At 50.2% G+C, this 27,514-nt stretch overlaps 9 protein-coding genes across 9 annotated transcripts; 4 read left to right on the forward strand and 5 right to left on the reverse strand.

The window, feature by feature from the left end:
• Positions 1-13: 13 nt before the first annotated feature.
• JCM6883_002193 (uncharacterized protein) lies at positions 14-4,287 on the reverse strand (the record flags this gene model as incomplete). The annotated part of the gene is made up of 12 exons (XM_076628876.1): positions 14-73; positions 156-223; positions 294-306; positions 387-442; positions 534-586; positions 911-1,217; positions 1,288-1,469; positions 1,550-1,729; positions 1,807-2,443; positions 2,527-3,805; positions 3,878-4,126; positions 4,195-4,287. The coding sequence occupies 12 exons, from the start codon at positions 4,285-4,287 to the stop codon at positions 14-16; spliced, it is 3,177 nt and encodes a 1,058-aa protein (XP_076491059.1).
• Positions 4,288-5,096: 809 nt separating this feature from the next.
• JCM6883_002194 (uncharacterized protein) lies at positions 5,097-8,593 on the forward strand (the record flags this gene model as incomplete). Its single annotated transcript, XM_076628877.1, has 7 exons — positions 5,097-6,116; positions 6,181-6,782; positions 6,866-6,933; positions 7,003-7,082; positions 7,163-7,369; positions 7,450-8,294; positions 8,368-8,593. 7 exons carry the CDS (start codon positions 5,097-5,099, stop codon positions 8,591-8,593), a joined length of 3,048 nt encoding a protein of 1,015 aa, XP_076491060.1.
• Positions 8,594-9,134: 541 nt separating this feature from the next.
• Positions 9,135-12,773, reverse strand: JCM6883_002195 (uncharacterized protein; the record flags this gene model as incomplete). The annotated part of the gene is made up of 12 exons (XM_076628878.1): positions 9,135-9,827; positions 9,892-9,973; positions 10,041-10,136; positions 10,202-10,297; positions 10,358-10,702; positions 10,769-10,917; positions 10,992-11,156; positions 11,212-11,291; positions 11,351-11,525; positions 11,584-12,241; positions 12,297-12,386; positions 12,451-12,773. The coding sequence occupies 12 exons, from the start codon at positions 12,771-12,773 to the stop codon at positions 9,135-9,137; spliced, it is 2,952 nt and encodes a 983-aa protein (XP_076491061.1).
• Positions 12,774-13,294: 521 nt separating this feature from the next.
• JCM6883_002196 (Gfo/Idh/MocA family protein) lies at positions 13,295-14,706 on the reverse strand (the record flags this gene model as incomplete). The annotated part of the gene is made up of 3 exons (XM_076628879.1): positions 13,295-13,880; positions 13,948-14,477; positions 14,650-14,706. 3 exons carry the CDS (start codon positions 14,704-14,706, stop codon positions 13,295-13,297), a joined length of 1,173 nt encoding a protein of 390 aa, XP_076491062.1.
• A 446-nt stretch (positions 14,707-15,152) lies between these two features.
• Positions 15,153-16,007, reverse strand: ARD1 (peptide alpha-N-acetyltransferase complex A subunit ARD1; the record flags this gene model as incomplete). Its single annotated transcript, XM_076628880.1, has 6 exons — positions 15,153-15,185; positions 15,260-15,402; positions 15,477-15,580; positions 15,648-15,735; positions 15,820-15,838; positions 15,936-16,007. 6 exons carry the CDS (start codon positions 16,005-16,007, stop codon positions 15,153-15,155), a joined length of 459 nt encoding a protein of 152 aa, XP_076491063.1.
• A 745-nt stretch (positions 16,008-16,752) lies between these two features.
• Positions 16,753-17,525, reverse strand: JCM6883_002198 (PaaI family thioesterase; the record flags this gene model as incomplete). The annotated part of the gene is made up of 4 exons (XM_076628881.1): positions 16,753-16,834; positions 16,898-16,980; positions 17,053-17,265; positions 17,358-17,525. The coding sequence occupies 4 exons, from the start codon at positions 17,523-17,525 to the stop codon at positions 16,753-16,755; spliced, it is 546 nt and encodes a 181-aa protein (XP_076491064.1).
• Positions 17,526-17,648: 123 nt separating this feature from the next.
• JCM6883_002199 (uncharacterized protein) lies at positions 17,649-18,513 on the forward strand (the record flags this gene model as incomplete). Its single annotated transcript, XM_076628882.1, has 4 exons — positions 17,649-17,782; positions 17,840-18,075; positions 18,210-18,310; positions 18,406-18,513. The coding sequence occupies 4 exons, from the start codon at positions 17,649-17,651 to the stop codon at positions 18,511-18,513; spliced, it is 579 nt and encodes a 192-aa protein (XP_076491065.1).
• Positions 18,514-18,882: 369 nt separating this feature from the next.
• Positions 18,883-19,851, forward strand: VTC1 (Vtc1p; the record flags this gene model as incomplete). Its single annotated transcript, XM_076628883.1, has 7 exons — positions 18,883-18,902; positions 19,077-19,137; positions 19,262-19,403; positions 19,480-19,501; positions 19,571-19,641; positions 19,709-19,767; positions 19,840-19,851. The coding sequence occupies 7 exons, from the start codon at positions 18,883-18,885 to the stop codon at positions 19,849-19,851; spliced, it is 387 nt and encodes a 128-aa protein (XP_076491066.1).
• A 2,957-nt stretch (positions 19,852-22,808) lies between these two features.
• On the forward strand, positions 22,809-24,053 carry JCM6883_002201 (uncharacterized protein; the record flags this gene model as incomplete). Its single annotated transcript, XM_076628884.1, has 3 exons — positions 22,809-22,837; positions 22,905-23,401; positions 23,473-24,053. The coding sequence occupies 3 exons, from the start codon at positions 22,809-22,811 to the stop codon at positions 24,051-24,053; spliced, it is 1,107 nt and encodes a 368-aa protein (XP_076491067.1).
• Between the last annotated feature and the right edge of the window lie 3,461 nt (positions 24,054-27,514).

Genomic DNA, 27,514 nt, shown 5'->3' on the forward strand with positions numbered 1-27,514 from the left:
TTGGTCCTCGAATTCAAGCGACGTTGGGAGCAACTTCACGTTCGTCTTTTTCCTCAGCCGGGGAAATGGCGAGCTACCCATCAAGACCACTCTTCCGAGCGTCAGTCTCAACGTTGGAAAAGGACGGAGAGAAAGGAGAGAGGGAGAAAGCGAACCTTTTGAGCACCGACCATTTCAGGCGAATGAGGGAGTGAGAAATCCCCCGAACGGGCGAGATCGACTCCTGTGCAGACACACTCGGGCAATCAGCGACCTGTTACGATTGTGGGCTAGTCCAGCGAGATGAAATCTACCTTCGAGGATCTCCTACAGCTCGCACCACAGCAGAGAGAGTCAGACTCGAACGAAAGTCACTCGAAGTCATGCGGAAGGAGGAAAGGGCTTACATCGTTCGCGGCTCCCCAGTTCGCAGTTCCATGTCCTCCCTTCTTGAGTGGAATAGCTACACAATACAACTCATCAACGAAGTCAGAAACGAAAGGAGAAGTGAATCTCTCATCCTGGGCCGAAGTGGGGAAAGAGAGAGAACTCACGGTTAGGTTTCGAATGGATCGAGGGTTCGGGTTTACGGTGGTGAGAACGAGTCCTATATACTCCTCCAAGTCAGCGAGAGTCCAAGGATGAGACGAGAGAAGGGAGTTGCATTTTGGAGCAAGTTTGAGCGAGGTGGGGGTGCTAGATCTAGGGAGGGAAGAGGGCATTAGTGGAGGATACAAGGGGCGGGAGAAGGGACTCGAACAACCTGTGGTAGCGGAGAGGTGAAGAGAGGTGAGAGGGAAGAAGAAGGAAGAGAGAGAGATGGAAAGTTCTCGATTCTTTTTGGTTCAAGAGCACTGTTTTCCTCTCACTCGTGCGCAGAGGGGAGAACACTACGCTGCAGTCGAAACAAATACTAGAGACAGAACACTACTCTTCATCACTATCACTCGAACTATCTTCCTCGTCACTATCCCCCTCATTCTCATTCTCGTTCTCACTCTCCTCGATAATCGCCTGACTCTTAACTCTCCTCTTCACAATCGGAGTCGTCGTCGTCGTCGTTGTCGATCCATCTCCATCTTGTCCTTTCTCCTTCAATTTCGCCCGTTCCAATTTCAAGTTTTTCCTCGCTTCTTTCTCTTTTTCTTTCTCGAGTCGTTTCTTTTCCGCCGTGCGATAGGTTCGTTTGTACGCTTTACCCGGTTCAGGGTATTGAGTGATTAGATGATCAATCACGACTATCAATTCACAAAGTCAGCTATTGCAGCGAGAGAGTGAGAAGAGGGAGAGGGAGAGGGAAGATCTCACCTTGGTAAGGAATTTTCGAATCTTCATCGAGGTTGTCTCGTTCTTGTAGATCGACCACGGCGCTCTGTCGAAGTCGTTTGAATCGATCTCGTAAGTTCTTGACTCCTTGCATTTGGAGGTTCGGGTCTGAGATCGCGGCGAAATCAATCTCGGATTCGTTCTTGACTTTCATATTCGCGACACTGAATCAACACCACTCAATGTTAGTCAGTCTCATGATGGGAAGAGTGCGAGAGAGAGTGAAGTGGGAGTGAGAACTGACAAGTGAACGAGAGTAGAATAGTATTCATGTTTCCATTTCCAAGCTTTCTGGGGATCATTCGTTGTCTCAACTTCTTTCGTTTCATCTTGACCTTGATCAGCGACCGTAGCAGTTGAAGTAGAAGCTTGAGGTTCAGGAGTATCGGTAGCAGTTTGTTGAGCCATCGCTTTGCGAGAAAGACTGTCCGACCTTATTGTGCGAGGAAATTCTTTCGTTATTCAAAGACTCAGAACTAGACGAGAGAGAACTTCACTCACCACTTGATCCTACATTGAGTAGCACTCCTCGTCCCCCCCATTCTCTTAACGATCGCAGTCCAACTATTCCCCAACTCGCTCTGCAACTTGATCAACTGATCCTCTTCCTCTTTCGTCCATTTCCCCTTCTTCATCTTTTCCGGATCCTGACCACCCCCCAATTGTTTCGTCCACCGATCTCTACAATCTCCACTAGGTCTCCCGACTACCGGTCCAATCTTCTCCCAACTAGATTTCCCATACTCTTTGATCGCTTCCTTCAATCGCTCATCTTCTTCTTCAGTCCAACTACCTTTCCCCGAATCGGGGTTGTACATTCGTTTAACTCGGTTCCAGATCGATAAGAGGGCTCGTTCTTGGAGAGCTAGTCCTAATTCTTGCCACATTTCAGTTAAAGGTCCTCCGTACGCGTTCGTCGTCCCAGTCGCTCCTCCTCCTCCTCCTCCGGCGTTTTTCTTCCCGCTCGAAGATGAAGTGACGGTATCGGCAACGTCTTTCGAGGTGTTTGTACGACGAGAATTGATATAATCGACGAGTTCTTCGGAGGACATTCCAGATCGTTCTCGGAATGATTTAATCGTAGCTTTGATTAATCGATCTTCCGAAGTCGTGAATTTCCCTTGTTTGTACGATTCATCTAACCAAACACACACGCTCCATTCGGGTTAGTCAAGAGTCTCTCGCTCGGGAGAGAGAAAGGGAAAGAAAGAAGAGACTAACTGTAATCTTCCGCTAATTTCTTCAATTCTTTCACAGGGGTCCATTTCGTCTGTAACGTATCCCAAAACGGTCCCGACCTCTTGATCGGTTTCACGAATTCGGGATCTTTCTCCAATTCTTCGAGAGAGAGGACCGAACTGTCGTCGGTTGGATCGAAAACTTTCTTCGTATTCGTAGTTGAAGTAGAAGGGGAAGATGGATCGGTACTACTCGTCGTCGTCGTTGGTTTGGGTTTGACTGGACCGACTCGGATCGGACGCGGAGAGGGAATTGAGGCGGAAGTGGAAGTAGAGGCAGAAGTGGAACCGTGAGTCGAGGGTCTTTGAGCTTGTTCGACGATCGAAGCGTCGCGGGAAGGAACTGGATCTTGAGAGGGTAAAGCTTTTCCTTTTCCTTTATCTTTCTTCTTCGTCGTACTTCCCTGTCCTCCTCCTCCTCCTCCTCCGAGATCAACTGCCGCACCGAGCTCGACTAATTGAGGATCAATCTGCATATCCTGAACTCCTTCTCCTCCCGTCGTTCCAGTTCCATCGACCTCATCGATCGGGTTAACTTCCTTCTCCTTTTCTTTCAGTTTCTCCTTCTTTTTCTTACTCTTCTTCTCTTTCTTCTCCTTATCCTTCTTTCCTTTCCTAACCCCTCCCTCTCCAGTTCCTCCCTGTACTCCCCCTTCAATCTCACCCAGTTGCATCTCCGTCGCAGTCGTAGGTTGTTCCAAAATTGGTTGTTCAGGTCCCAATACCGGAATATCCTCCGAGTTTGAATGCGAGTACGAGGTTGAAGTGATATCGTGCTCATCGGTGAGAGGTCGATGATGATGATGATGGAACGAAGGAGGAGGAATTGGGAGTTCGAATTCTTGAGGTTGAGGTTGAGGTTGAGGTTGACTAACTTGAATATCGTCGTTCGAACTCGTCGTCGTTCCAACCGGAATCGAATGCGAATGCGAATGAGCTTGAGCTTGAGCGGTGGAGGTCGAGGTCGAGGTAGACGATGAGGTGGAGGGGATGTAATCGAAATTGAATAAAGGATCAATCATATACTGATCCCCTCCTACTGTTGAGTTCGTAGTCGTTGTTGTGGTGGAAGTGGAATGGAGAGTAGGATCGAAATGATGAGGGGTATTGCGAACGCTAGAAGGGAGGAGGTTCGAGGAGAGATCTTCGTGAGGAGTGGATTTCGATTTTTTAGATTTTTTGAATGGTTTCGAGAGAGGAGCAGAGGAGGTAGAGGGAGAAGGATCTTGGACGTGAATGACGTCGATCGAGTCGGGTTGAACCTGTACGAAGTATCGAGAAGAAATCAGGTCAGCGTAAGACGAAGGGAGGGAAATGAACGAATAGTTTTTTACCTCTTTCTGTTTATCCTTCTTCTTGTGTTTCTTCCTCTGCGGTTCGACTGCCTCTTGACCTTGTAAAGCTTTTACAGCCGCTAAAGTTGCCTCTGCGTACCCTTGAGCGAACTGAGATTGAGGTTGATCAATTTCTTTTCGTTTCTTTTCTTTCTTCGATTTCTTCTTCGGAGCAGGTTCGACTTGGATACTCTGTTCCGGTTGATCGACTTGCATATCTGTCGAGTTGTTCGTATTCGCTTCATCCATCTACAGCAGGATCGAATTGTGAGCTAACGAGAGAGGAGGGAGAAAGAGAGAGAGAGAGAGAACTTTACCTGTTGTTGTTGCATCATCTTCTTCAAATGTTTCTCTCGTTTCCTAATAGCCTTCTTGATTGCCCTCTCGACATCCCCTAATTCGTTCGTCATTGTTGCTGGATCGAGGTTTAAAGCAGTCTTCGAGGCGGTGTTGAGAGGAAAAGTCGAAGAAGAGGAGGAGGAAGAGGCGGCTTCTGGATTGGTTGATGTAGTGGCGATCGTTCGAATCGAGAGTAGTAGTAAGTTGAGTGCGTTTGCCCAATCACTCCTTCTTCTCGTTCGAAAAGGTCGATGAAAAGTTTGTTTAGTGAAGGGGAGGAGGGAGAAGAAGGAGAGAAGTTCAACTCAGGGGAGTCCTCAATTTCACCAAACCTTTTGGTATTCAATCTGAGATCACTGTAATCGAATCTCGCTCGGAACTCTCCTCTCGTTTCGACTCGAACTCATCTCCTTCGCTCTCCCAAGACCCTATACCTACTCCTCGATCAGCCTTCTTGCAGCCAGGCGGGCGCACCACTCCTATCTCGCTGTTTGATCTCGTTTCCTCTTCCCCCTCTCGACCTCCTTGCAACCTCTCCTTCCTCCTCGACTAGTGATCACTCGACCTTACTGACAAGGTGAGCTCATCTCCATACTGTCCAGTCACACTCGCTGTCTAGGCAGCTCGACCACCAAGCAAGAAGAGGTCGTCGAAAGTTGGAAAGCGCATCATCGTCTTCCCTCCTCCCTCCCCTCTCCTCTCAACTCCTGATCTCTCGAGTACGCTCGCAGGCTACGACGAAGCTCTATCACACTGTCGACCCCTCCATCGCTTACTCTGAAGGAGTTATTCCTTTGATTCGGATTCAAACTCTTGCGAGGTCGTGTGGGGTGAAGACGAGAACTAACTCTCCCTCTCTTCGTGTACTTTCATAGTCGACATGTCCTCGATCCCACCAGGCCGACCTTCCTTCCTCATGTCCACTACCCAAACTCCTCCCTACAACCCATCCCTCAACACCTCAACCTCGAATTCCGCCTCAAACTCCCGCGCCTCCTCCACGGCAGGGGGTAGATCCGACGCAGAAGAATCTGCCGATGACGATTCGGAAGAACGAGATGACGACTTGGATGAAGAAGAAGACGATGAGGAGAGAAGTTTGACGAGTTTGAATAAATTGGGACCGGCAACTCCGAAATCTTCGAATAATTGGCCTTTCAACTCTTTGACGATGAATACGAATCATCACGCAGCGGCGACGTTCCCCGATGGTCATCCTCATAACGGTGGAGGTCAGGGGAGGAAGAGGATTCCGGTCGAAGATCAGAATCAAGACTCTTCTTCGATGGATCGAGACGGATCCGACGACGGGATGATCGACGACAATGATGAAGACGACGACTCATTTGGACCACCTCACATTCCCGCTTCTTCCCTCCCTCATGAAATCCTCCTCCATATCCTTCGACTGTTACCTCCCACCGCTCTCGCCCCGGCTCTTCGAGTCTGTAAAGCCTGGTGTCAATGCGGCGTCGAACTCCTCTGGCACAAACCCATGTTCACCTCCCTCCCCGCCCTCTACAAGATGCTACAAGTTCTCGGGCAAACTTCGACTCAAACTTTCCCGTACCCGGAATTCGTTCGTCGAATCAATTTCTCGAATTTGACGGAAGAAATGTCGGACAAGTTACTCGTCAAACTCTTACCTTGTACTCGAATCGAACGGTTGACTCTTACGGGATGTAAACACTTATCGAGTGAGAGTATGGTGAGGTTGTTGTCGCAGAGTAAGAAATTGGTCGCGTTGGATTTGAGCGAGGTGGAAAATGTAGATAATGAGGTTGTAGGGGCTCTCGCGGATAATTGTCCGAGGTTGCAAGGGTTGAACTTGACGGGTTGTGGTGAGGTAACGGATAAAGGAATGGAGAAATTGGCGAAAGGTTGTCCGGCTTTACGAAGAGTAAGTCCTCCCGTCTCTCTTCTTCTCACAGTCCTGGGTCTGACTCATGTGCTGTCGTATATAGATCAAACTTCGGAAATGTGATTTGATCACGGACGTCTCAATCGTTTTACTCTCGATTCATTGTCCTCTTCTCCTCGAAGTCGACCTCGGACTCTGTTTCCAAATCACCTCGATCTCTCTCCAACAACTCCTTCGAACGTCTCACAACCTCCGTGAACTCTGCCTGAACGGATGCAACCTCCTCACGGACGATGGATTCCCCGATCCGACTTCCCTCTCCCTCGTAACTTCTCACCAATCCTCCTCGTACTCTTCCGCTCAAGCATCTCCTCTCCCCTCCGGTTCCGAATCGTCCTCTAACAACCCTTCACGAGCTTCCTCTCCTGGTCCATCACCTCTCACCGCTCCATCCGGCGATCTAATCCGACGTCCACTCCCCCTAACTTCCTCCCCCCCTCTCCATTCCTTCGATCATCTTCGCTACCTCGACTTGACCTCGCTCGCTCTGTTGTCGGATCAAGCCGTAGCGGGGATCGTCAAGTTTATGCCGAAAATTCGAAATTTGATCTTGGCGAAATGTACGAGATTGACGGATGAGAGTTTGTACGAGATTTGTAAAGTTGGGAAACATTTACATTACTTACATTTGGGTCATGTTAACTCGTACGTCCATCTTACCTCTGTTTCTCTCTCGTTCTCGTTTTGAGCGTTTTTGACTGATTTGAGCGAGATTCGATTCTTTGTAGGATTACGGATAAAGCGGTCACTTCGATCGCGAGGAGTTGTACGAGGTTGAGATACATCGATTTAGCTTGTGAGTCGATCCTGCGCAAACGAAACAGGCGAATCAGAGACTGATTCGTGTGCTTCTGCGTTCTCTCAGGTTGCAATAATTTGACCGATATTTCGGTCCTCGAACTCGCGCAAAACTTACCTCGTCTCAAACGAATCGGTCTCGTACGAGTGAGTGTCACCTCTCGCTCTCCCAAGATCTGACTTAGTTGAGACTCTGACTTCTTGCTCTTTTCTTTCTTTGCAAAAAGGTTACGAATATCACCGACTCGTCTCTCGACGCGCTCCAAGCCCGTACTTCGCTCGAACGAATCCATCTCTCGTATTGTTCGAACCTGACCGTCGCAGGGGTGAACGATTTGTTACAACATTTACCTCGATTGACTCATTTGAGTTTGACCGAAGTACGTGCGTTCAGGAAGAAAGGTTTACAAGTCTTTTGTAGACCTCCTCCTAAAGTCAGTCCACTTTTTCCTCTTCCTCTTCTCTCTCGCGCCCGAGGGTTAAGAGCTGATGAGAAACGAGTGAGTGTGAGTAGGATTTCAACGATCATCAAAGAAGATCCTTCTGCGTTTTCTCCGGTCGAGGAGTACACGACTTACGTCGATACCTCCGTTCGTTATCCCCGATCGAACTCGAATCACTCGCACAACCAGATCCTCCTTCTGATGACGACGTAACGAGATTAGGAGGAGGAGGAGGTCATCATCGTGGATTAGGTCAACAACAAGGAGGACTCGGAGGAGGAGGTCAGGGTCAGGGACCGACGGCGGCAGCTTTGGCGCATCAACAATGGTTATTGGCTCAACGACAACAGGCTCAACAACAAGCTCTTCGACAACAACAACAGGCTCAACTACAACAAGCGAATAATATCGTCGGAGCAGGAGGAGGAGGAGGAACGACAACGGCTCAATTAGCTCAAGCTCGAGCGAGGTTGGCTCAACTAGCTCAGAATAGACCACTTGCCGGAGGAGGAGGATCGAATGGTGGATCTTCTCCTCAAAGTCAAGGTCGAAATGGAACGGGAACGGGATTAGGAGCAGCTTTCGATCCGAATCAACCTTCTTCCACTTCCGCTTCCGCCGTCGTCGCTGCCGGAGAGAATCATCGAACTCGAGGAGGAACGAATTTCCAATCCTATCTCGATCAACAAGGAGGAGGAGGAGCAACGAGTTCAGCATCTTCCGTAGCTTCTTCCGTGAGGTTAGCTGGAGGAGGAGTTCGAGAAGATGAAGAGGAAGGAAGACGGAACGCTTCTGGAGGATTCGGTCGACCGAGACTCGATAGACAGAACTCGTTGGGATTGACGGGTCCCCTCGTCGACTCGGCTTCGGATCAGGACGATGAGGATGAAGGAATGCAAGAAACTATTCCGATTCGGTGAGTTTGAACACGGGTTCTCTTGCAGTCTTGAGCTTCACTGATCACCTCGTCTCGTTTCTCTCTCGCTCAGAAGTATTCCCGCTACTCCTTCGAACAACTCGATGGATCTCGACGATAATCCTCCACAAGCTTCGACTTCTCGACCTCTTCGACCTCGTCGAGCGACTGTAACTCGTAGCAACTATCGGTCGCACCGTCGAAGCGCTGGAGGAGGGGGTGGAGGAGGCGACATGCAAGACGACGAGGAGGGAGAGGAGGACGAAACGGGAGACGAGGAAGATCTCACGATGGGTTAATCATCCTCTTCGATTCCCTTCCGCTTTCACTTTCGTCACTTCGAATCACATCGTTTTCCCTCTCTCTACGCGCATCAAAAATCATTCGATTCAGAAGATATACCCATTTTTACTTTTTTACCTTTCTTCCTCTCTCTCGTCGCTTTCAGTTCATCTGTACATTTTCACACCCGGTTTCTTCACCAATCCTCTCTTTGTACGCTCTCGCTGATAGATCAAATACTCATTTTCGTGTACTTCGTGTCGAAACTTTTTGTCACTGCTTTTCAGTTTAACCTCGTTTCTCTCGTTCATCTCTCAGTCTCTTTGAGTCGCTCTAAGTTTCTCGCAGTCTTTCAATCTCTCAGTAATGACACGCATACACATCATTGAACGTTGCGAGTTGAAGAACAAGAGAACGAGATCCAACGATTCCAGGAAAAAACGAACGACGAGATTATCGATCCCCAGCGGACGGACAAGAGAGAGAGGGCCAGTATGATATTGAGATAGTATGTCTGCGAACGAGAAGAGATAGTCAAACAGAAAGAGAGAAAAAAATCTACTTGATTTGCGAATACAAAGCATCTGCACCTTCCGTTCCATCGAGGAACCACGCTTTGAGGGGTTGTTGAGGGGACAAGGATCCTCGATTCGGTACGGCGAGGTGAAGGCTAGAACCGAGGTGAGGGGAGTACAGAGGTGCTTGAGGAGAAGTTGCGAGGAACGATTGCGAGTGTGAAGAAGCAGAAGGGAGGAATACAGACGGACTCGATTGACGAATCGGGGGCAGGGAGTGATACATTTGCGAAGGAGAATCGAAACGATGTTGGGATCCGTTGAACATGGGAGAAGAGATTGAGGGGAGGGAGGTAGAATTCGATTGGTCAAGCCAAGAGAGATCGTATACATCGGGACCTGGTCGAGTCGATGAGCTGAGTCCGAGGTCACCGAGGAACATTGCTGCGAAAGCTGAGTCGGTTGGGGAAACGTTCTCGATTCCACCGGTTTGACTTTGAGGAGCGGGAAGAAATTGGTCGACCGTGGAGGGTTTGCGTGAGGGAACTACCGATGGCGACTGTTGATAAGTCGAAGACGCGGGGGTTGTCGTCGAAGTTGAACCAAAAGCCGTCGTTCGAGACGAAGAAGAAGAAGTCGCAGAGACGGACATTGGACGATGATCGGAAATCGCCCAGTCCGAGTCCGAGGGAGAAGATTGAGCGAGTGAGAGCTGTTTCGCGATACGGCGCAGGACCTGTCGTCAAAAGAATATCAGTGTCTAGCTTAGCGACAAGAAGAAGAAGCGCTTGATGACTCACCATGGCAAAAGATTCGAGGCCAGCATTCTGCGTTCTATGACTCTTCTGAGCTTGTCTTTCCTCGACAGCGGTGGAGAGCAGCCTGATAGGTAATTCACTTGTCAGACAAACGTTAGCCTGGTGGGAGGGAGGGGAAAGCAAAGACTCACGAACAAATCGCGACGGCATGCTGAATAACTTTGTTCAGCTTGGGCGCTGTGACTTGAGTGGTTGAAAACACCTCGTATGCGGCAGAAGCGGTTTCTCTGCAACAAACATTGACCACAATCAGTTCGTTGCTTGTAAGATTTTCAGATTAGCGAGTTCTCACTTTTCTCGCGTAATTTCCGAAATTGGCGCATTCGTATCGATGAGGTGGAAGATGTAGGAGTAGATGACGATCGCCGCGCTCAAGGTATGAGAGTGACTATCAAGAATAAACGGCGTCAGTTAGTTCCGGAGAGAAACTCGATAAGAGTAGGCTTACACAATTCGAAGGTTCTTCAGGACGTCTCGCCCGTTGTAATGAGCCGTGATGACCTTTCTCGCCGCTTGTAAGCACGCATCCTTCGAGAATTTGTACCTCGAATTCGTGAATCCGGTCACCAAGAACGGTCGGTGAAGTCGAACGAGTCGCGAGTAAGCTCCGCTCATCGACATGAATCGTTGTTTCCTCAGTTTCGGGTTCTTCTCCTCTTGTTGAACGTTCTCGACCGTCATGGATTCCGGGAAAGTCGAGAGGTGTACTCGCATCTCTCGATCCAGTTCGAGTACCGTTTCGTAAGTGAAATCTTTCGCGTTCGTGACGAGCCGGTCGAACACCAGTCTCATGCTAACAGAGCGAACGATTCGATGAGCTCATTTCCGGGAGAGCGAGAGCAGAATGGCTAGAGCTTACTACTTTCCTCCTCCGGTCTTGTTCAATTCGAGGCTGGAATCGGTCCAGACGTGGCGTGGAGCTGGTTCAGTTTTCCACTCTGTCGTCGAAAGTTGGTCGAAGTTGAGGTTGTCGAAGATTGGTGTCGTAACTTGGCTCGGGTGGATGAGCTGCGAAACAAAGCTTGTCAGTCAGGATCAACTCGTTGCTATGAGTTATGAGGTAGCAAGGGATCTCGACTCACATATGCTCCCATGCGATTCGTCGCAGTCACAACGTCGAGGAAAGAGATGATAGCAAAGACTCGAATCGCAGTCTGACGTTTGACGCTACTCGCTCCTTTCGGAAATGCGAGATCATCGGGAGGCATCGTCTTGGGGTCGGTTCCCAGTTGGTGAAGACGCAGTTTCTATTGAAAGAGTCGTCAGCAAAGTCCGAAGGATTCACAAGGTGACCTCCCTTACCTGAGAAATTCTGACTCCAATCGCAAGATAGCTTAAGAATCCACCCATGTCCGTTCCTCCTCCACTCGTGAGATTGTACTCTGATGTAAAAACACGGAGTTAGCTTGGTGAGTCCCTGTGGGTGCATAACAAGACTCACGACCGAAGAGAGCGACGAGTTGAACCAGCCTGAACTGAGGGTGATTTGGCCAATTCGACATGTGGAACAGCCTCAAAGATGCGGCATACCAAGTCGCAGTCGCTTCGGGTTTCGAGTTGAAGGAGAGGGGCGAGATCGCAACGGTTTGAGCGCCATCAAGGCCGAGAGCGAGGACCTTCGATTTGACGAGAATTGTAAGTATCGCTCGCAGATCGGTAAGAGAATTTACTCACAGCGAAGAAAATTCCCAACCAGGCTAGATCGATCTCGTTCTGCCTTCCAGCTCGCAACATCTCTTCGAACCTTTCGACTTCGGCGAGGAAAGCTGGCGGATGTAAAATCGAGTAGAACCAACTGACATCTTCGAAGTAAGCCTGAATGATCTGTTGAGTCACTTCTGGAGTCGGTAACAAAGCGTAGATCTTCTCGAGGCTCTGATCTCGTTGTTGAAGGAGCTGGTCTTCGGTGAAACAAAGGTCGAATCCCGACGAGACCGCTTTCGTGGGTCCTTCGAAGCGTATAGGTTGATTGACGATTGACGTTAATGCAGTTGTAGCTTCGGCATGTCGATCTGGGCTGTTCGAAGGTCGGATAGGTGGGACCATGTCGATCGCGGACGCAAGAAATTGAAGTCCGACGGGGGAAGGCGCTGCGATCCGTTGTTGTTGGAAAGCGGTACTTTCTAGCTTCGTAGCAGCGTCCTCCATTTCCGTCGAGAACTTGGGCTTCGGCGTAGGGGGTTCTTCAGGGATCTTTGAAGAAGACGAAGGGTTGGAGCTGATTGCCTTCGCTTGATTTCGAATGTCGGAAGGCAGAGTGTCGAGGAAATGTTCGATACGGTCGAGTCGAGCGATCACCTCATCGTACTGAGTCGCGAGTGCGAAAGGTTGTCTGTAGCAAGCTCGTCAGTGAGTCTATTCTGCGTAAGAATGCGAATTCCTCTCACCCTTCAGGTCTCGCTAGAGGATCGTCCCAAGCGCATCTGTCGGCTTGACCTCTTGCGATACAGGTTGCACAAGGGATCTTGCGGTCGCACCTTTGAGCACAGAATCGATTAGCGTGCTCTTCGAACCGAGCGATGCGAAGGGAGCAAAACTAACTTGACTTTCCTACGTTTGCACTCTCCACAGCTGAGGACTGCTCTACCTTTCGGCTTCTTCTTTGGTTTCGAATCCTCGCTCCCAGCCGCCGTTCCAGCTGGCGACTCCCCTTCTTCATCTTCATCTGCGATTGATTCCCTTCTTCGTTTATCTCCTCCTCGTGGACTCCCTCCAGGCTGAGCAAGCGGTGGACGGATGTAAGAGTAGTCCTGATACTGCTCGTAGCTGGTAGAAGGATGAGGCGATGTCGAGGTGCTGTTGCCGTAATTAGGCCGAGTAGTTGAACGTCCCAAAGGGTCGACCGGGCGCGGATGACCGCTCATTGTGCTGATGGAAGGCGTTCGTTCAGCCGTAAGAGATAGCGAAGCGGGTCGATGAAGTTGGATGGGAGAAGGAAATGATGTGAACTCGCGAAATCGTTCCTCGCGCTCATGGCCGAATGAAATTGCTCACGCTAAACTAGACAGGTCTCGGATCAAAAAGGGTCAGATATGATCATGCAAAACCCTGAGCGATCAATCTTCCCACGTTCAAAGTTGTCGCTGATTTGCAAGCGAAGAGGACGTGCTTGGCGAGACCTTCGCCCGAACATGAATTCTTGCTGATCTGGAGTCTCCAGCTCGCTCATGACGAGGTGATCTCTGTCGAGGTTGATCAGAGACTCAGACTCTCGCTCCACCAAGACATGTTCAGGCTCGTGTAAGTAAGGCAGTCGCGGTAATGAGAGCTGCCGGAATTCTTCCTTCGCACGGACGTTTCACTCTTCGCGATTGTCCGAGTCTTCTACTCTCGATTTCGTCTCTTCCCAAGGTTCGCCATGCATTGATGAATCCCAATGTCTGTTTCAGATCTCGAACCATGCGTCTCCTCCTACCAACTCCCTCAGGTCGACGACTCTCCCTTCGCTTGAACTCTTCAATCCGCCCTCGATGATAGCCAAATCCCGTAACGTTGCTCTCGGTCCACTCCTCCTCATAACCTCTTGCCAGATCTCGCTCTTCGGCCCTTCGACGAGCGCTTGTCCAAACGCCTCGAATTCTTCCTCGACTCCCCTCTGCGGTAGTTCAATAACAAGATTGTGGGGTTCCGACTCGTCGGAGTTTGTCGGAAGAGTCGAAAGGGTGAGAGTGTGAACTGAGCCTTTCGAGAAATCGACCGTGAGAGACGCTTTCGAACCGAGGATTGTGTAGTTTCGCGCTGTGCCGGATTCAGTTCCGAAGGAGAATGTGAAAGTTCCAGAGATGGGTTTCGCGGATGTTGTTGAAGAAGCCGAGGAAGAAGGAGGAGTCGCAGTCAAGATGCCGGAAAGGGTGTCGCAAGGAGGGAGGAAATCTTGGATCTGGGAAGAAGTCGCAGATACGGAAGTGATGGGGTAGGGGAGAATATGACGAAGTCCGGCGACGAAATGAACTCCTCCATCGAGAATATAGCTGTGAGCGATTAACGACAATCAGCGAAAACGTCGATGCTCGCTCCGGAAGCTCGATTGTCTCTCACCCTCCTTGATAGTCCGGCACCTGTCTCCAGCCAGTATTCCGCGCCATATTACTTGGCTGAATGTATACCTCGGCTTTAAATCCTCTAATGTCTCCTAGTTTTCCCTCTTGAACCCATTTTCTCGCTTTGCAATAGCTCATTTCCCACGGGAACTGCTCCGCGACGATCCAGCTCTGCCCTCGAGGCTTATACTCCTTCTCGTAAAGGTCGATTAGTCGCTTGGCTTCTTCAAGCGAAGGAGCGACGGGCTTTTCGGAGATTATATTCTTCCCAGCGGCGAAAGCTCTTTCGATCAACTTCGGTTGAGTGGCGATAGGTAGCGAGAAGACGACAGTAGGGATATCTCGACGGGCGAGTAAGGCTTCGAAAGATTCGTTTGATGGCCCGTCGTCGGAGTAAAGGGAGATTTGTTGCTGGGAAAGGTTCGGGTACTTCTTCGTCGCCTCAATTAGCCCCTCGGCGCTTGATCGAGATCTTGAGTAGACGGCCACGAGCTCGAGGTTCGAGGAGGCGACAATCGCTGGGAGGTGCTGTTTCAGATCCAGGTGGGGGAAAGTCAGCGACCGCGACCTCTGCTACCTCCTACGAGCCCTATACAGTAGCTTTACATCCATCCACGGCTTCTACTGCTGGTGCCGCCCAAGTCTCGCTTCCTGTCGGGTTACATCATTTCCCCCAAGTTCAAAGTTGATGAAGACTCACAGCGCTTCGAGCGAATCCTCCTGCTCCGCATAGGGCTACTCTGTGTACTCCATCCATCTTGGTCTGTTCGTGTATCTGGAAGCGTGACAATTAGTGACGGGAGAAAGGGGGAAAAGCCGAGTCATCGAATTTCGTCTCGCGAACGCTTCGCTCAACTCGTCGGGTTTCCATCTCGTAACTTTCTGCGCGCGTTCGCAGTGATCACCAGAGCGCTCGGCTAGTGGAAGCATCAGAACTTGCGTCAGGTGAATCAGAAAGCATTCCGAGCGCTGACTCTCTCATCTGTCAGTGGTGCTTACAAGCCGCTCGGTGCAAGCTGTCCACAGACCGCGCCGCGTGCTGGCTTGCACTCGATAGCGACGACGAAGCCAAGATGGATTGAGGGTCAACGACCGCGAGGAAGTCGGAAAACCGAAAATCGCGACAACAAACTCTCCTCTCGAGCGCCTTGGAGCGAGGTGCCTGACGAAGAACAGTTTGCGGAATCGACAATATACATGCTCTTACTTCATGAACAACTTCATAGAGTATGCGTCCTAGAGTTGCAATGAAAACGAGTGAGTTAACGAAACACTCGCGTTCCAATCGGAAAGAGAGTCAGAATACGCACCTCTCCATCTGCATAATAGCTCTTCTCGATATCAACGACCTCGAATCCCAGTGTGTCTTTGTACAATGCGAGTGCTGCCCGATTCGTCTTTCGAACATGCAGCGAAACGTGAGAAGCATTGTAAGTTTGCTTCATCGCTTGTTCTACATGGGGAAGCGTGTTGCGGGTCAGCTCAGACTGGCGAAATCAAGAGGGAGCGAGGGGAGAAGAAACGCACGAGATAGTTTCATGAGCTTGTTCGCGAGTCCTAATCGTCGGTAATCTCGAAGCACCGAAATCGAGGTAACATGGCCATGAGGATCTTCTGTCGCTTCTTCGTCCCTGCATCAATTCGTTATGGATCAGTCAGCGACTTTCTCAACGAGGTGCGAGCGAGAGCCATTCTCACATCTTGGCGAGAATGTAACCGACGATTCGACCCTTGTGATCTTCCGCGACGAAAGAGACTTGAGGCCATGTCAGACCGTGGTATAGGTCTATGGCAAATACGAGAATGAGGACAGAGTGAGCAGGCCACCGCGGCGTAGAGCAGACCGAGAGCAGGTGGGAAGAGAACATACAGTACTTCATTTGGTAGTTCTACGAGAAGGATGTGAGTCAGCTCAGCGGTCTTTCGTGATCTTGATACACCAAGAAGACAACGGGAAAGAAAGAGAGTGAGCGTGGACCAACTCACTTCTGGCAAATTGTGCAAATTACAATTTTGCATTCCCATCAAATCGCCGATCGTCGCTCTTCGGATGTTCATTCTGTGTGATTGTCAAGTCGAGAATGAAGTATTCTGGATGAGTCGAGGCGGAGGTGGGCGAGAAAGATCTGAGGGAGGAGAGCCGTCCGGAAGGACTAAATGTCAGCACAAGTACAATCGGTATTTGCCAGCTACCTTTGTTGCCACAACAAGCGTTCCCAATGCCTTCCTGCGGTTACCGAGCCTGCATGAGAGATCCTGAACCTCGTTCAACTGATCGGAGATGAAGTAACGGTTTGGCATCCTTCTTTCCATTCCTGTGTCTCGATACCCCCTAACGAGTGGCTACCAGTGATGACGACCGACAGGGATTGACCAACTCTTTCGGAGAGCGTTGATGATGGAGGAGTTGGCTCATTTTGATGAAGTACCTTTCCCGCTGGTCCCGAGCCAGAGATCGTTCTTAACTAGCTTGTGTAACTTACTGGTGTTCTACTGGGGTTGACAGGCGTAAGTTTGGGCGTGTTGAGTGATATGAGCAAAAGAGAGGTTCGTCGACTTTTCGGGTTCTTCTTGAACCATTCACTTTCGCTTAAACTCGATCGACAACGACCGCACAGCAAGCCCCTGTGATCGTGTACGCGAGCGCGCTCAACAACGAGTCGACAGGGATACCGCAGATCTCGCGCTTCTCTCGTTTTCTTCCCTCGTTCTCCCTTGCTCTCTTGATCTCGCCCGAAACGTCTACCTTTGTACCCTTTAAACCTAAACTACATCCCTCAACTACGACACTCTAGATCCAGCTCTATAGCTTGTACTTTCCAGCCGGTTTCATCTGCGGATCTTGCTTTGTATGCCAACCGACCGTTAGAAGCTGCTTCGTATCCCTGTTAGTGGTACTCGTGGTCAGTTCAACCCTTTACGACTATACAGCGACGGCGAGGACTTACACGTTGTAAATCTTTGTCTCGAGCAGACTCGTTACCCTACCGAAGTTCAAAACTTCTGTCACGATTCTCAAATTCGTTCCCAACTATCGTCTCACGTCTGGCGTGATCAGCGCCTTCGCTTTCCCGTATCTCTCAAGATAGGTTCGTGTACTCACCGGTGCAGCTTTCAAGTAATTCAGGTTCAAATTCGTCGAAACTCCACTCGTTTCCCATCTTCCGTCTCCTGACAGCGCCAACAACGCCAACGACGAGCAATGATCGACCAACCAGGCTCCACATCCACCATGTAGGTTCCCGCTGACGTTACACATATCTTGTTCGACCTTGACTAGGCAAGAGACGCTCGATTGAGCGGAACGAGTCGGTTTCTAGTTTCCACGGAAGATTTCAGTTTCAGTTCCCAGGGATGACGCTTCGAGTACGAGATCTAGATCTAATGAGAGATATGGAGAGCGCTTACAGTGTCACCGTCGGTTCCATCGAGTTCAACACCGGTTACTCGAATCGTATCGAGTTGAATCCGTTTCGCGATCGCTCTCGAAAATCCCGCACTGCTAAGCGAGTCGAGCGTGCGCTGCAATCGCTTCCGGATAAGCTTGTTGATCTTCTCTTCCGAGGCAGAGGGCATGATCGAGGTGAGTTAGAGGAGAAGAAAGCAAAAGTTAGCCGGTCTTCCGAAAGTGGGAACCAGGGAGAGTTCGCTTCCCTTTCTACACTCAACGTATCATCGCCCCGCATCTACCTTTCGATCATGCTTCAATCTACGCGACTACTCAGAACCGTCACTAGCTCAGTAACAGCGGCGAGAGCAATTCGATCTTCAAGACCAACTACATCATTCCGACACTTTACCTCGACCACCTCGAGATCTGCTGTAGGAGACTCGTAAGCCCCCTGTTTGCACTCACAAGGTCCGCCCGAGCTGATCTCTCGGCGCTACAGGCTGCCGAATATCATTCTCCCATCTTCGAACCCATCTCTCCAAATCACCTCCCTGACGCCTTCAGCCGGATACACTCTATCAGATGGACTAGTGTTACCTTCTCCGATATTGATGATCGACGGAGTAGCCTTCATGTGGGATGTGAAACCTCCAGTTGAGGATTACAAAGGTGGTAGTTGGGAGGGATTCGACATTGAGAAACTAAAGGTGTTCGAGGTAGTGAATCCTAGACCAGGTGCGTTCTACACCTCTGATATGATGGATTTGATGCGAGAACCAATCGAAACTGACCTTCATTTTCTTCTGTCTTTCCCTCCCTCCCGCTCTTTACGGTTTCGTTGCTGCTTCCACGACGTTCACTCGACACAGAGATTCTACTGGTAGGAACCGGCAAGACTGGATTATTCCCACCTCCAAAATTCAAGCAATACCTGAACTCGCTAGGGATCCAAGTCGACGTTCTAGATTCCGTGAGTGCTTCTTTCTGTGGAGCCGTCATGGTCTCGTCTTCCAGTCTCAGAGGCGAATCTGACATTGGCTCCTCCACGGGACGCTCGCTTCACAGCGCAACGCAGCATCGACGTACAACTTGTTGAGCGAAGAAGGGAGGAGGGTTGCGGCGGCACTTTTCCCGGTTAGTGAACTTTCGGCAAGAACAGGGTTGACGAAGTAGAAATACAAACACGAATACGATCGGACAAGCTCACTCAACGTGAGGGAAACGGACCGAGTGAGGGGGAGAGGTGCTTCGCGCAATCGAGACGGAGCCAGGCAAGCTCGCGGGCAGAGGATCTCCAACAACGCTCAAATAGTTCGACGGCAACTATCCTAGGAAGAGCCGTTTAAACACCGCCAGGCTGAGAGCGTTGCGGCTCAGACTGCGCACGAGAGAGAGTAGGAAAACGAAGGAGTTCGTTTTGCGAAATCAGATTCTCGATTTTTTTGTATTCTGCTTCGCGATTTGATCTTCGCCGATCTATTGTTGTGCAACCGTATCGCTTAGGAGAGACATTGGAACGCTTCGGACGAGAAATCTCGAGTTATGAACGAGCCCACGTTCCTGTGCGAAACCGGTTCATCTCTCTCACCACCTTTCACCCACTCGCCAGTCTTCCGTAGCGCTCACCATGTGAGTACAATCTCGCCTACATTAACGCGCTGTACGCAGAGTCTCGAAGGACGAAATTGATCATCATCTCCTTGATCTCCTTTTGAATCAACTTGGCGTTCAAACAGGTCTACTCAACCTCTACTACAACGCTCGAGGGATAAACGTATCGCTCTACCGGTCCGAGTCGTAAGTCTCTAGCTACTCTCCCTCCCTCTCCTCTCCCGATCTCGTCCCACTTCGAAACTCCTCCTTTCTCTCCTCTTGTCCCTGCCCTGAGGTCTTAGCTGACGGTATCTTTCGAGCGTCATAGGAACCGAAAGTATTCTTCGCGAATGAGCGTACTTTCTTGTCGTGGTTGAATTTCACGGTCGTTCTCGGAGGTCTCTCTGTCGGATTGTTGAACTTTGGTGACAGGGTCGGAAAGATCTCGGCTGGGTTGTTCACGATCGTCTGTGAGTCTACGTCTCGTCGATCCCAGGAGGGAGATGATCGGGAGCTAACTTGACCATCTTCATTTCGCAAACTCAGCGATGGGAATCATGATTTACGCGTGAGTACTCCTGCATTCGCCTAGCCTGCGTCAAAACGAGGAGAGCTGACAAGAAATGCGGTCGTACAGTCTCCTAACGTATCACTGGCGAGCAAACGCGATCAGGAAACGTGGTTCAGGTCCTTACGATGATCGATTAGGTGAGTCTCATGTCGCTATATTCCTTGCAATGTCAAGAATTGCGGCTCACGACGATAATGCGAACAGGTCCTACTGTATTGTGTGTTTCCTTGTTCGCAGCCGTTGTAACGAATTTCATCCTCCGAGTACGTTTTCTCTTTTCCTCTCACTTCGATTGCTTCCCGCTTCTGACTCACCTCGTTGCTGCTCAACAACAGTTCACCGCATAGAAAACAATCTACAGTTCTCATCTTGTTTGATTCCGTTGTTACTCTCAGTCTGTATACTTTCTCCCTATTTTGCTCATTTCGTTCAATGTCGATCGCCTCTTCCCGCTATCCTAGTTCTATAACTGCTACTATTTCCTGCTACAGATGTCGGTCAAAGCACAGATTTGCAAAAAGTCGATACGTATTCTCCTCGCCGCAACATTGATCTTGCTTTTGAGCTTCTTGCGAGATAGACGTCTTCTCTGCGTTCGAGCGGTCAGTCTAGTTGTATCCCTGACATAGTCGCTGTTGAGGAGAGGCGGAAACGCGGCTCGGGGCGGCGTGAGGTGAAGAAACGAGCTGGAGTCTTCAGCGATGAGAACCTCAGAGCTTGACGCCTTCGAGAGCGATTCGAGCTCGTCTGCGAAGGTTTTACAATACCGTGTTGATCGAGTGTCAGAGGTCCGAACTTGAGAGAGCACTGGGTTCATCACCGCTCTCCATTCTCGACGAGGCTACTCAAGAACCGACAAACGCAGGGTTATCGAAACTTGCCGACTGAAACAAGAGGGGTTGTCTCTCATCTCGAGGACGGGACAAGCGTGAGAGAATGAGCGGTGAGTAGTGGAGACTGTATAACACAAAGATTTGACACAACTTGACAAACCAAAGACAGATAGAAACGAGGTTTTCTCGCAAGAACTATGCGTGACCCTTCACTCTTCCCTGATCATTCTCCGTCTCGTGATCCTTCTAGTTACCCTTCTCTTGACTCCTACGTTGCTTCTGCCTTCTTACGAAATCGGGCAAGATCCAAGGGTCGATCCCGAAATCCTGAGGAACTGGTTCGAAAACGACCTCGATCTTTTTCTCCAGACACACTCGCGCGAGGTTTTCGACTGAGTAACATAAGCGTGACGGTACAGAGTCGGAGTTTCGAAGTGATGAATCCAGGTAGATGGTTTTCAGCGATGAGGAAGGATTTGTCTCGATGCAAGAAGCGAAGTCGTCCAGAGAGGGACCGGCAATATCGTCCGACAGGTGTGTCCCGTAGATGAGTAAATGAGCAAAGGGGAATCGTTGTCTTCGAGACCACATATCTGAGAGTGCGCCGACATACGACATGATCAACGTTTTGTCGACATAGGTACGACGGAATGCGGAGGCAGAACCCGTCCATTCGTTGCCGAGCGTGCAGAGCGTCTCGAGTCCAGGAAGTAGCCTATTGAAGGCTGCTGACCATGAGAAACTGTCGACAGCGAAGTCGGCGAAGGCGAAGTTCCGGAGATTCGGAAGAGCGACGAGGTCTAGGAAGGAGGTGACGAAGGCGCAAGCGCAGGAGTATAGAGTTAGAGACTCGAGATGCGGAAGTGTGAAGGTGCGCGGGTTCTTCCAGTTGATACAGGAGAGGTGAAGGCTCGTGAGACCTGTTCGCAGAAAAGTGCGGAGGGTGAATATTACCGCTTGTCACTTTAGAGAGAGAAATCATTCTTACTACTGAGAAACTCCAAGTCACTGCATGAAAGGATCGCTTCGGGAACCGAATACATCGAGAGAGCCGTCACAGAAGAAAGCATCTCTTGCAAATTACGATAGTCTTCCGACGGTGGTATGGGTAGACCGTAAGACAAAATCGCTTGCTTGACGAAGGTGGCTTGCTTCTGATTCGTGCCTCCTCCTCCTGATCCGGCGAGGAAGCGATTGAGGTTTCGAATTGACTGGAGCCAGACGATTTCGAGGAGCAGAGGTTGGGCAATCGCTCGGAATCGCTTCGATACGAGGGAGAGGGAGCAAAGAGTAGTTTGCCGAGTGCGATAGGTCGTCGAGTGAAATGAATGAGGAACAGTCGCTTCAATGATTTCGCGAAGAAGTTCAGGCGGGAGAGTCGAGAGCATTGCTTTCGAGGGGGCGGGGAAGATATGGACGAGGTACGAATCTGCTGCTCAAATAGCAATGCTGATGGTGTCAGTCCTTCGTCTCACAGATGTGCGTTGCTTGAAAGAGGGAAGGTGCGAATATAAAAGACGAGGACGTGTCTCGACTCACAGGCCAAAAGTCCTCAATCTCCTTGTGTGTACTTCTGACTATTGTCTTGACCTATTCGAGATGTCGCGGCGGGGCTTGAGAGCCTCTCCAACGAGTGAATTCGATTGTTTGATGAAGGAAAGGACCGGGAAGAGAAGCGGGCTACGAGGTCGTTGAGCTGTCTTTAACAGGTCTGTCGGAGTCGTATGAGCGTTGCGTACGATGTCTGAGAGCGTGCGAGTGACACGAGAAAGTGGTGTAGGAAAGAGAAAGGAGCGAACACAAGCTTGTCTCGAATCCATTCACTCGACTATCGCCAGTTCGCCTGTAGATTCACTCCACGACCCGTTCACGTATCAGCTAGCCCGCCTCTTGCTCGTCGCCTCTCGGTATCTCTCTCCGACTGGCATTCGATTTCCATCTTGAAACTCACTCAACCTCACCTCCCGGCGGTCTCTCCGCCCTCCGAGACGCTCGATCTGCTTCAATCGCTATTCGAGACATGAGGACTTGTGTCTCGATAGGGACTAGGTCACGTCAGCGTTAGAGTGAGTCAAATTTTCCGTTTGGTCAGTCTCGCTGTTTCGGCTAATTCTTCTCGACCCTTCGAAAGTGACTATCGCAAGTGTCAGTTGTCGAAGCTATCGTGACAGGCTCGGCCAGTCTCATCCACTTTGACTCGCGGATCACAATCTCAACTTTGAATCAGAATCGCTCTGCTTTCGACCTTGAACCGCTCTCTCCTCGCTCTCCTTCACCCTTTCTCTGCTCGACACCACTCGTGTCTTCAATATCTACAGTTCACCCTCCAGCAAAGCCCGCGCTTCCTCCCGCGATCTCTCTCATGGCTTGTCGTCAACTTCAATGAACTTCCCTCGTCACGACTCGATGTGGAATAAGTAGCAGAGATCTGGACGCAATCAGGTTCCGCTCGAGTCTTTCTCTGGTTTTGTATGTGTGTGCGGGACGGTCTCTGCGGAAGGTGCCGACAACTTAGGAACTTTTAGTCGCTGCCGGAGGAATGAAAGACCTGATTTGTGAATCGATAGTGACCAATCTGATGACGAGGGAGAAGATGAGGAACATGAAGACGAAGAGATGGACTTCCCAAGGATGACTACCGAAGAACGAGCCTCACGACTGGAATCCCTCGTTGCTCCTCTCCCAATCTCCGAATGGGGTCAACAAACCTCTACCTCAGCTGCCTCTGCATCCATCAATTCCAGCTCGATTCCCTCCTCCGCCGGTGTACTGCCGAAGAAAGAACCTCGACCAGCGAAATTCGAAGCGGAGAAATATGACGGAGCTTCATCAGATTCCGATTCAGGTGACGAACCTATGCCTGGAGAAGAAGGGCTCAAACCAGAGGGAGGAGCTGTTACAGAAGATGTTGACGATGACGAAGAACAACCAGCCGTGATTGATGAGGAAGAAATGCTCGATATGGGGGAAGAGATGGACGAGTTTTTGAAGTTTGCGACGGAAACGTTGGGGTTGAGCGACGCCCAATATCAGGGGATCTTGGGCGAACGGAGGGAGAGAGGAGGTACGTTTCCCGTCTCGCATACTACTATTGCGATTTCGTGCGACGACTGACAGAGGAATTGGTGGGATCAGCTTTCGTCCCCGGTCCAGCGAAAGAGAAGAAGACGAACGTCGTCCCTTCAACCTCAGGCTCAAAAGCAACCCCCTCGTCAAGCTCTTCTGTACTCACGACTTCATCAGCAGCAGCAGCACCGACTCCAACTCCTCGTCAACCCTCTCGAAATCCGAATCTCGCAGATTTCGATTCGCTCATGGAACAAATGGAGAAAGAGTTATCGAACGTCAAGAAATCTACTCCTTCCACTTCCTCCTCATTATCGAATCCCACTTCAGGACCTCGTCCCACCACATCCGGATCTTCCACCTCCGCTGCAAAGCCCTCCTCTTCATCATCATCATCCAACAAAGTCACAATCGAAACTCTCTCTGATTCCGACGATCAAGACGACGGGGATGAAGACGTCGAACAGATGGATCATGAATTACAACAAATGTTTAAAGACATGGGAGGAGAAGGAGATGGTGGAACTCTCGATTACAATCTAGTCAAGAATTTTTTGGATAGTTTCCAAAGTCAGGGAGGATTTGCGGGACCGGCGGGCAATTTGAGTGGGAGGTTGGGGTTCAATTTACCGAGGAATAGTCAACAGTAGGATACGAGATGAGATGAGACGAGATGGGATGAAGGTGGAAGGGGAAGTGAATTATCGATTTGTAAAAAGAGAGTTTTACTAGTTCGAGTGTGAAACGTTCGTTCTCGCACCATTCGAGTTCGTGACGCTGTTGCTCCACTCATAGAGACAGTGATCAGCTTTCTGAGCTCCGCGTGAATGCTCATACGCATGCTCAAACGCAGCGAGAGGGAATCGCGTACAAGATCTCGCATGAACACGAGGGCTGAGGCGTTGGACGCAAGAAAAAGACGTAGTCCTGGATCTCCACTGGACGCGAGTCGACAGAAGAAATGTCTGCTGAGTCGTGAAGCTGCATGGCACAAAGGCCAAACACACATTCGTAAAAATTGCCGAGTGAAACGACAGACGTTGTCTCTGATCTTGAGATGACATGGGAGAAGCGTTCAAGGAATGAACGGTGAGTAGTAAAGACTGTAGAGCACAGAGAGTGAACAAAACTTGGTAGACAAAGACAAACAGAAAGAAACGAGGTTTTCTCGAAAGAACTATCCGTGACCCTTCACTCTTCCCTGGTCATTCTCCGTCTCACGATCCTTCTAGTTACCCTTCTCTTGACTCCTACGTTGCTTCTGCCTTCTTACGAAGTCGGGCAAGATCCAAGGGTCGATCGTGAAATTGCGAGGAACTGGTTCGAAAACGACCTCGATCTTCTTTTGTCGACACACTCGAGCGAGGTTTTCGGCTGAGTGACGTACTTCCAATGGTAGGGAATCTACATCTCGAAGATCTGGGTCCAGGTAGATGGTTTTCAGCGAGGAGGGAGGATTCGTCTCGATGCACGAAGCGAAGGCGTCCAGAGAATAACTGGTATCGCTTGCATGCTCCTCCTTCAGGATGTTTGCTCCGCAGACCAGTAAGTGAGCGAAGGGAATATCCTGTCTCGGAGGCCAGAACATCGAGAGTGAGTCGACGTGCGAAATGATCAACGCTTTGTCAACATAAGCGTAAAGGAAAGCTGAGGCGGGGTGTTCCCACGTGCCGTGGACCGTGCAGAGTGTCTCAAGTTCGGGAATTAGTCGAGCGAATGCTGATTGTTGGGGCACAGGGACGGGAAAGTCGAAGAAGGCGAAGTTCCGCAAATTCGGAAGAGCGACAAGGTCGAGGAAGGAGGAGACGAAGGCGGTATCACCGGTGTACAGAGTGAGAGATTCAAGATGCTGGAGCGTGGAGGTGCGCGGGACTTGGCAGCTGATGTAGGAGAGGGTAAGGCTTGTGAGACCTATCAGAAAAATCAAAAGCATGAACAGTGAAACCTGTAGAAAACAGAGGTCGAGGGATTACGATGAAGACACTCCAAGTCTGTGAAGGAAAGGGCTGTTTTGTGAACCAAATACATCGACAGGGCAGTAACGCCAGAGAGCATGTCACGCAAATTGCTTCTTTCTTCTGGCGAGGGTCCGGACCAACCGTAAGACAAAATCGCTTGCTTGACGAAAGTGACTCGCTCCTGCTCTCCTCCTTCTCCTCCTAGTAGGGCGTGAAGGAGATTGGCGTCTTGAGGTGATTGGAGCCAGACGATTTCGAGGAGAAGAGGTTGAGCGATCGCACGGAATCGCTTTGATACGAGGGAGAGAGCGCAAAGCGTGTTCTGCCGAGTTCGATACGTCGACGAGTGAAAGGAATGAGGAACAGTCGCTTCGATGATTTCGCGAAGGAGTTCAGGCGGGAGAGTCGAGAGCATGACTTTCACGGGGAAAGCAAGGTACGGAGGATGGAACTGTCGAAGGAGTAGCAATGTTCAGCGTGTTAGTCGTCCCTTCTCGCTCGTAGAGCTGGAGATTCGGGGACGAGTGGACAAGGGAAGAGAGAGGGAAGCAAGTCTCACAACTCAAGCAGGTAGCGGCTACGGTGCACTCGAAGATGACCGTAGGTATCGTCTCGAACAAAGAGAGGTGCTGCGTTGTCGCTGGAGATTCGCCGAGGTCGCTTGAATTCGTTTGTTTGATGAAGGGCAGGACCGGGTCGAAGAGCGCGTTGAACCGTTGCTACGCTTCTGCTGAAGAGTCTGATGTGGATGTGCGAGGGTCAGATCGTCTGGCGGTAGAATCGCGCCTGAGTCGGGGAGAGGAAGAAGAGAAAGGAATCCCGAAACTCGAGACGCGAGACTGAGTGCCTTGAAACCGTTCGCTTTGCGATTCCTCTCTACCTTTACCGGAACGACTCGTGATCGTACAATCAGCTAGCTTGTGCAGAAGGAAAGGAGGAATACAGCTAGAATGGAAGACGAAATAAAGACAGAAAAAGATTCGCAAAAAGCTAAACTTCGAAACCGACAACCTCTTCCGTTCACTTTCTAGCTAGTACTCCTTCCTCTTGATCCTCATTCTCTCGTTTTCTACGTTCCTTCTGCCTTCTGACAAAGTTGGGCGAGATATGAGGGTCGACCGCGAAATCGACAGGACCCTCCTCGAAAACGACGACGATCTTGTTTCGTTGACATACTCGAAGGAGGTTGTCGACGGAGCGGCGCAGGGCGGATGATAAAGAGTGTGAGTCTTGAAGATCCGTGTGAAGGTAAAGGGTCTGAAGAAGGAGGGGAGAACTTTTGCCGAGTAAAGAACTGAATACGTCCAATTGGGTTGCAATGGAAATATCGTTCACGAGGTCGTTGTGCTCGCGTGAACAGCCGAAAATGCGTAGGTGAAAGAGAGGGATGTCTCGGCGTTTCGACCACAGGTCGACGATTGAACCAACGTGCAAATCGATCAGAGTTTTGGCAGCGGCGCCGTGAAGTAAGGTTGCCGCCGGATCCAGCCACACTTTGTGATGCAAGGTGAATGTTTCGAGTTGGGGGAGGAGTTGTTGAATGCACGAAAGAGCGAGCACATTGACGGAGAAGATGCTGAAAGCCAAGTTTCGCAAATTCGGAAGGACGACTGGAGTCAGGAGTGAGGCGTAAGAGCTACTCGGTACGATGCAGATAGTGAGGGCTTGGAGCTGAGGAAGAACGAGACGGTCCGGAACCTCCCAATCAATGTCGCAGAGTTGCAGGCTGGTGAGATCTGTCGAGAAACTAAAACCGTGAATATCATCACTTCGAGGCGGAGCCCATTAGAGCTTACGATTGAGCGACTCCAAGTGCGAAAACGACAGGGTTGTTTCAGGAAGCGCGTTTATTGAAAGAGCGCTGGCTGCTGAGATGATCTGCTTCAAATTGCGACCGTCTTTCATCCTGAGGTTGTTACCGCGTCTGTCTAAAACGGCGTGCTTGACGACATGCTCTTGGGTCGTTGCGTTTCCTCTTCCTCCTCTTCCTCTCTTTCCTCCTCCTCCTCCTCCTCCTCCTCCTCCTCTGGAACGGAAGCGATTCAGCTCTCGACTCGATTGAATCCAAACGATTTCAGAAAGAAGGGGTTGAGCGATCGCTCGAATTTGCTTTGATACGAGGGATAAAGCGCAAAGAATGTTTTGTCGCGTTC

The sequence above is a fragment of the Sporobolomyces salmoneus genome, assembly GCF_050403485.1.
Source record: "Sporobolomyces salmoneus JCM6883 DNA, S_salmoneus_JCM6883_v1_ctg3, whole genome shotgun sequence".
NCBI lineage: Eukaryota > Fungi > Basidiomycota > Microbotryomycetes > Sporidiobolales > Sporidiobolaceae > Sporobolomyces > Sporobolomyces salmoneus.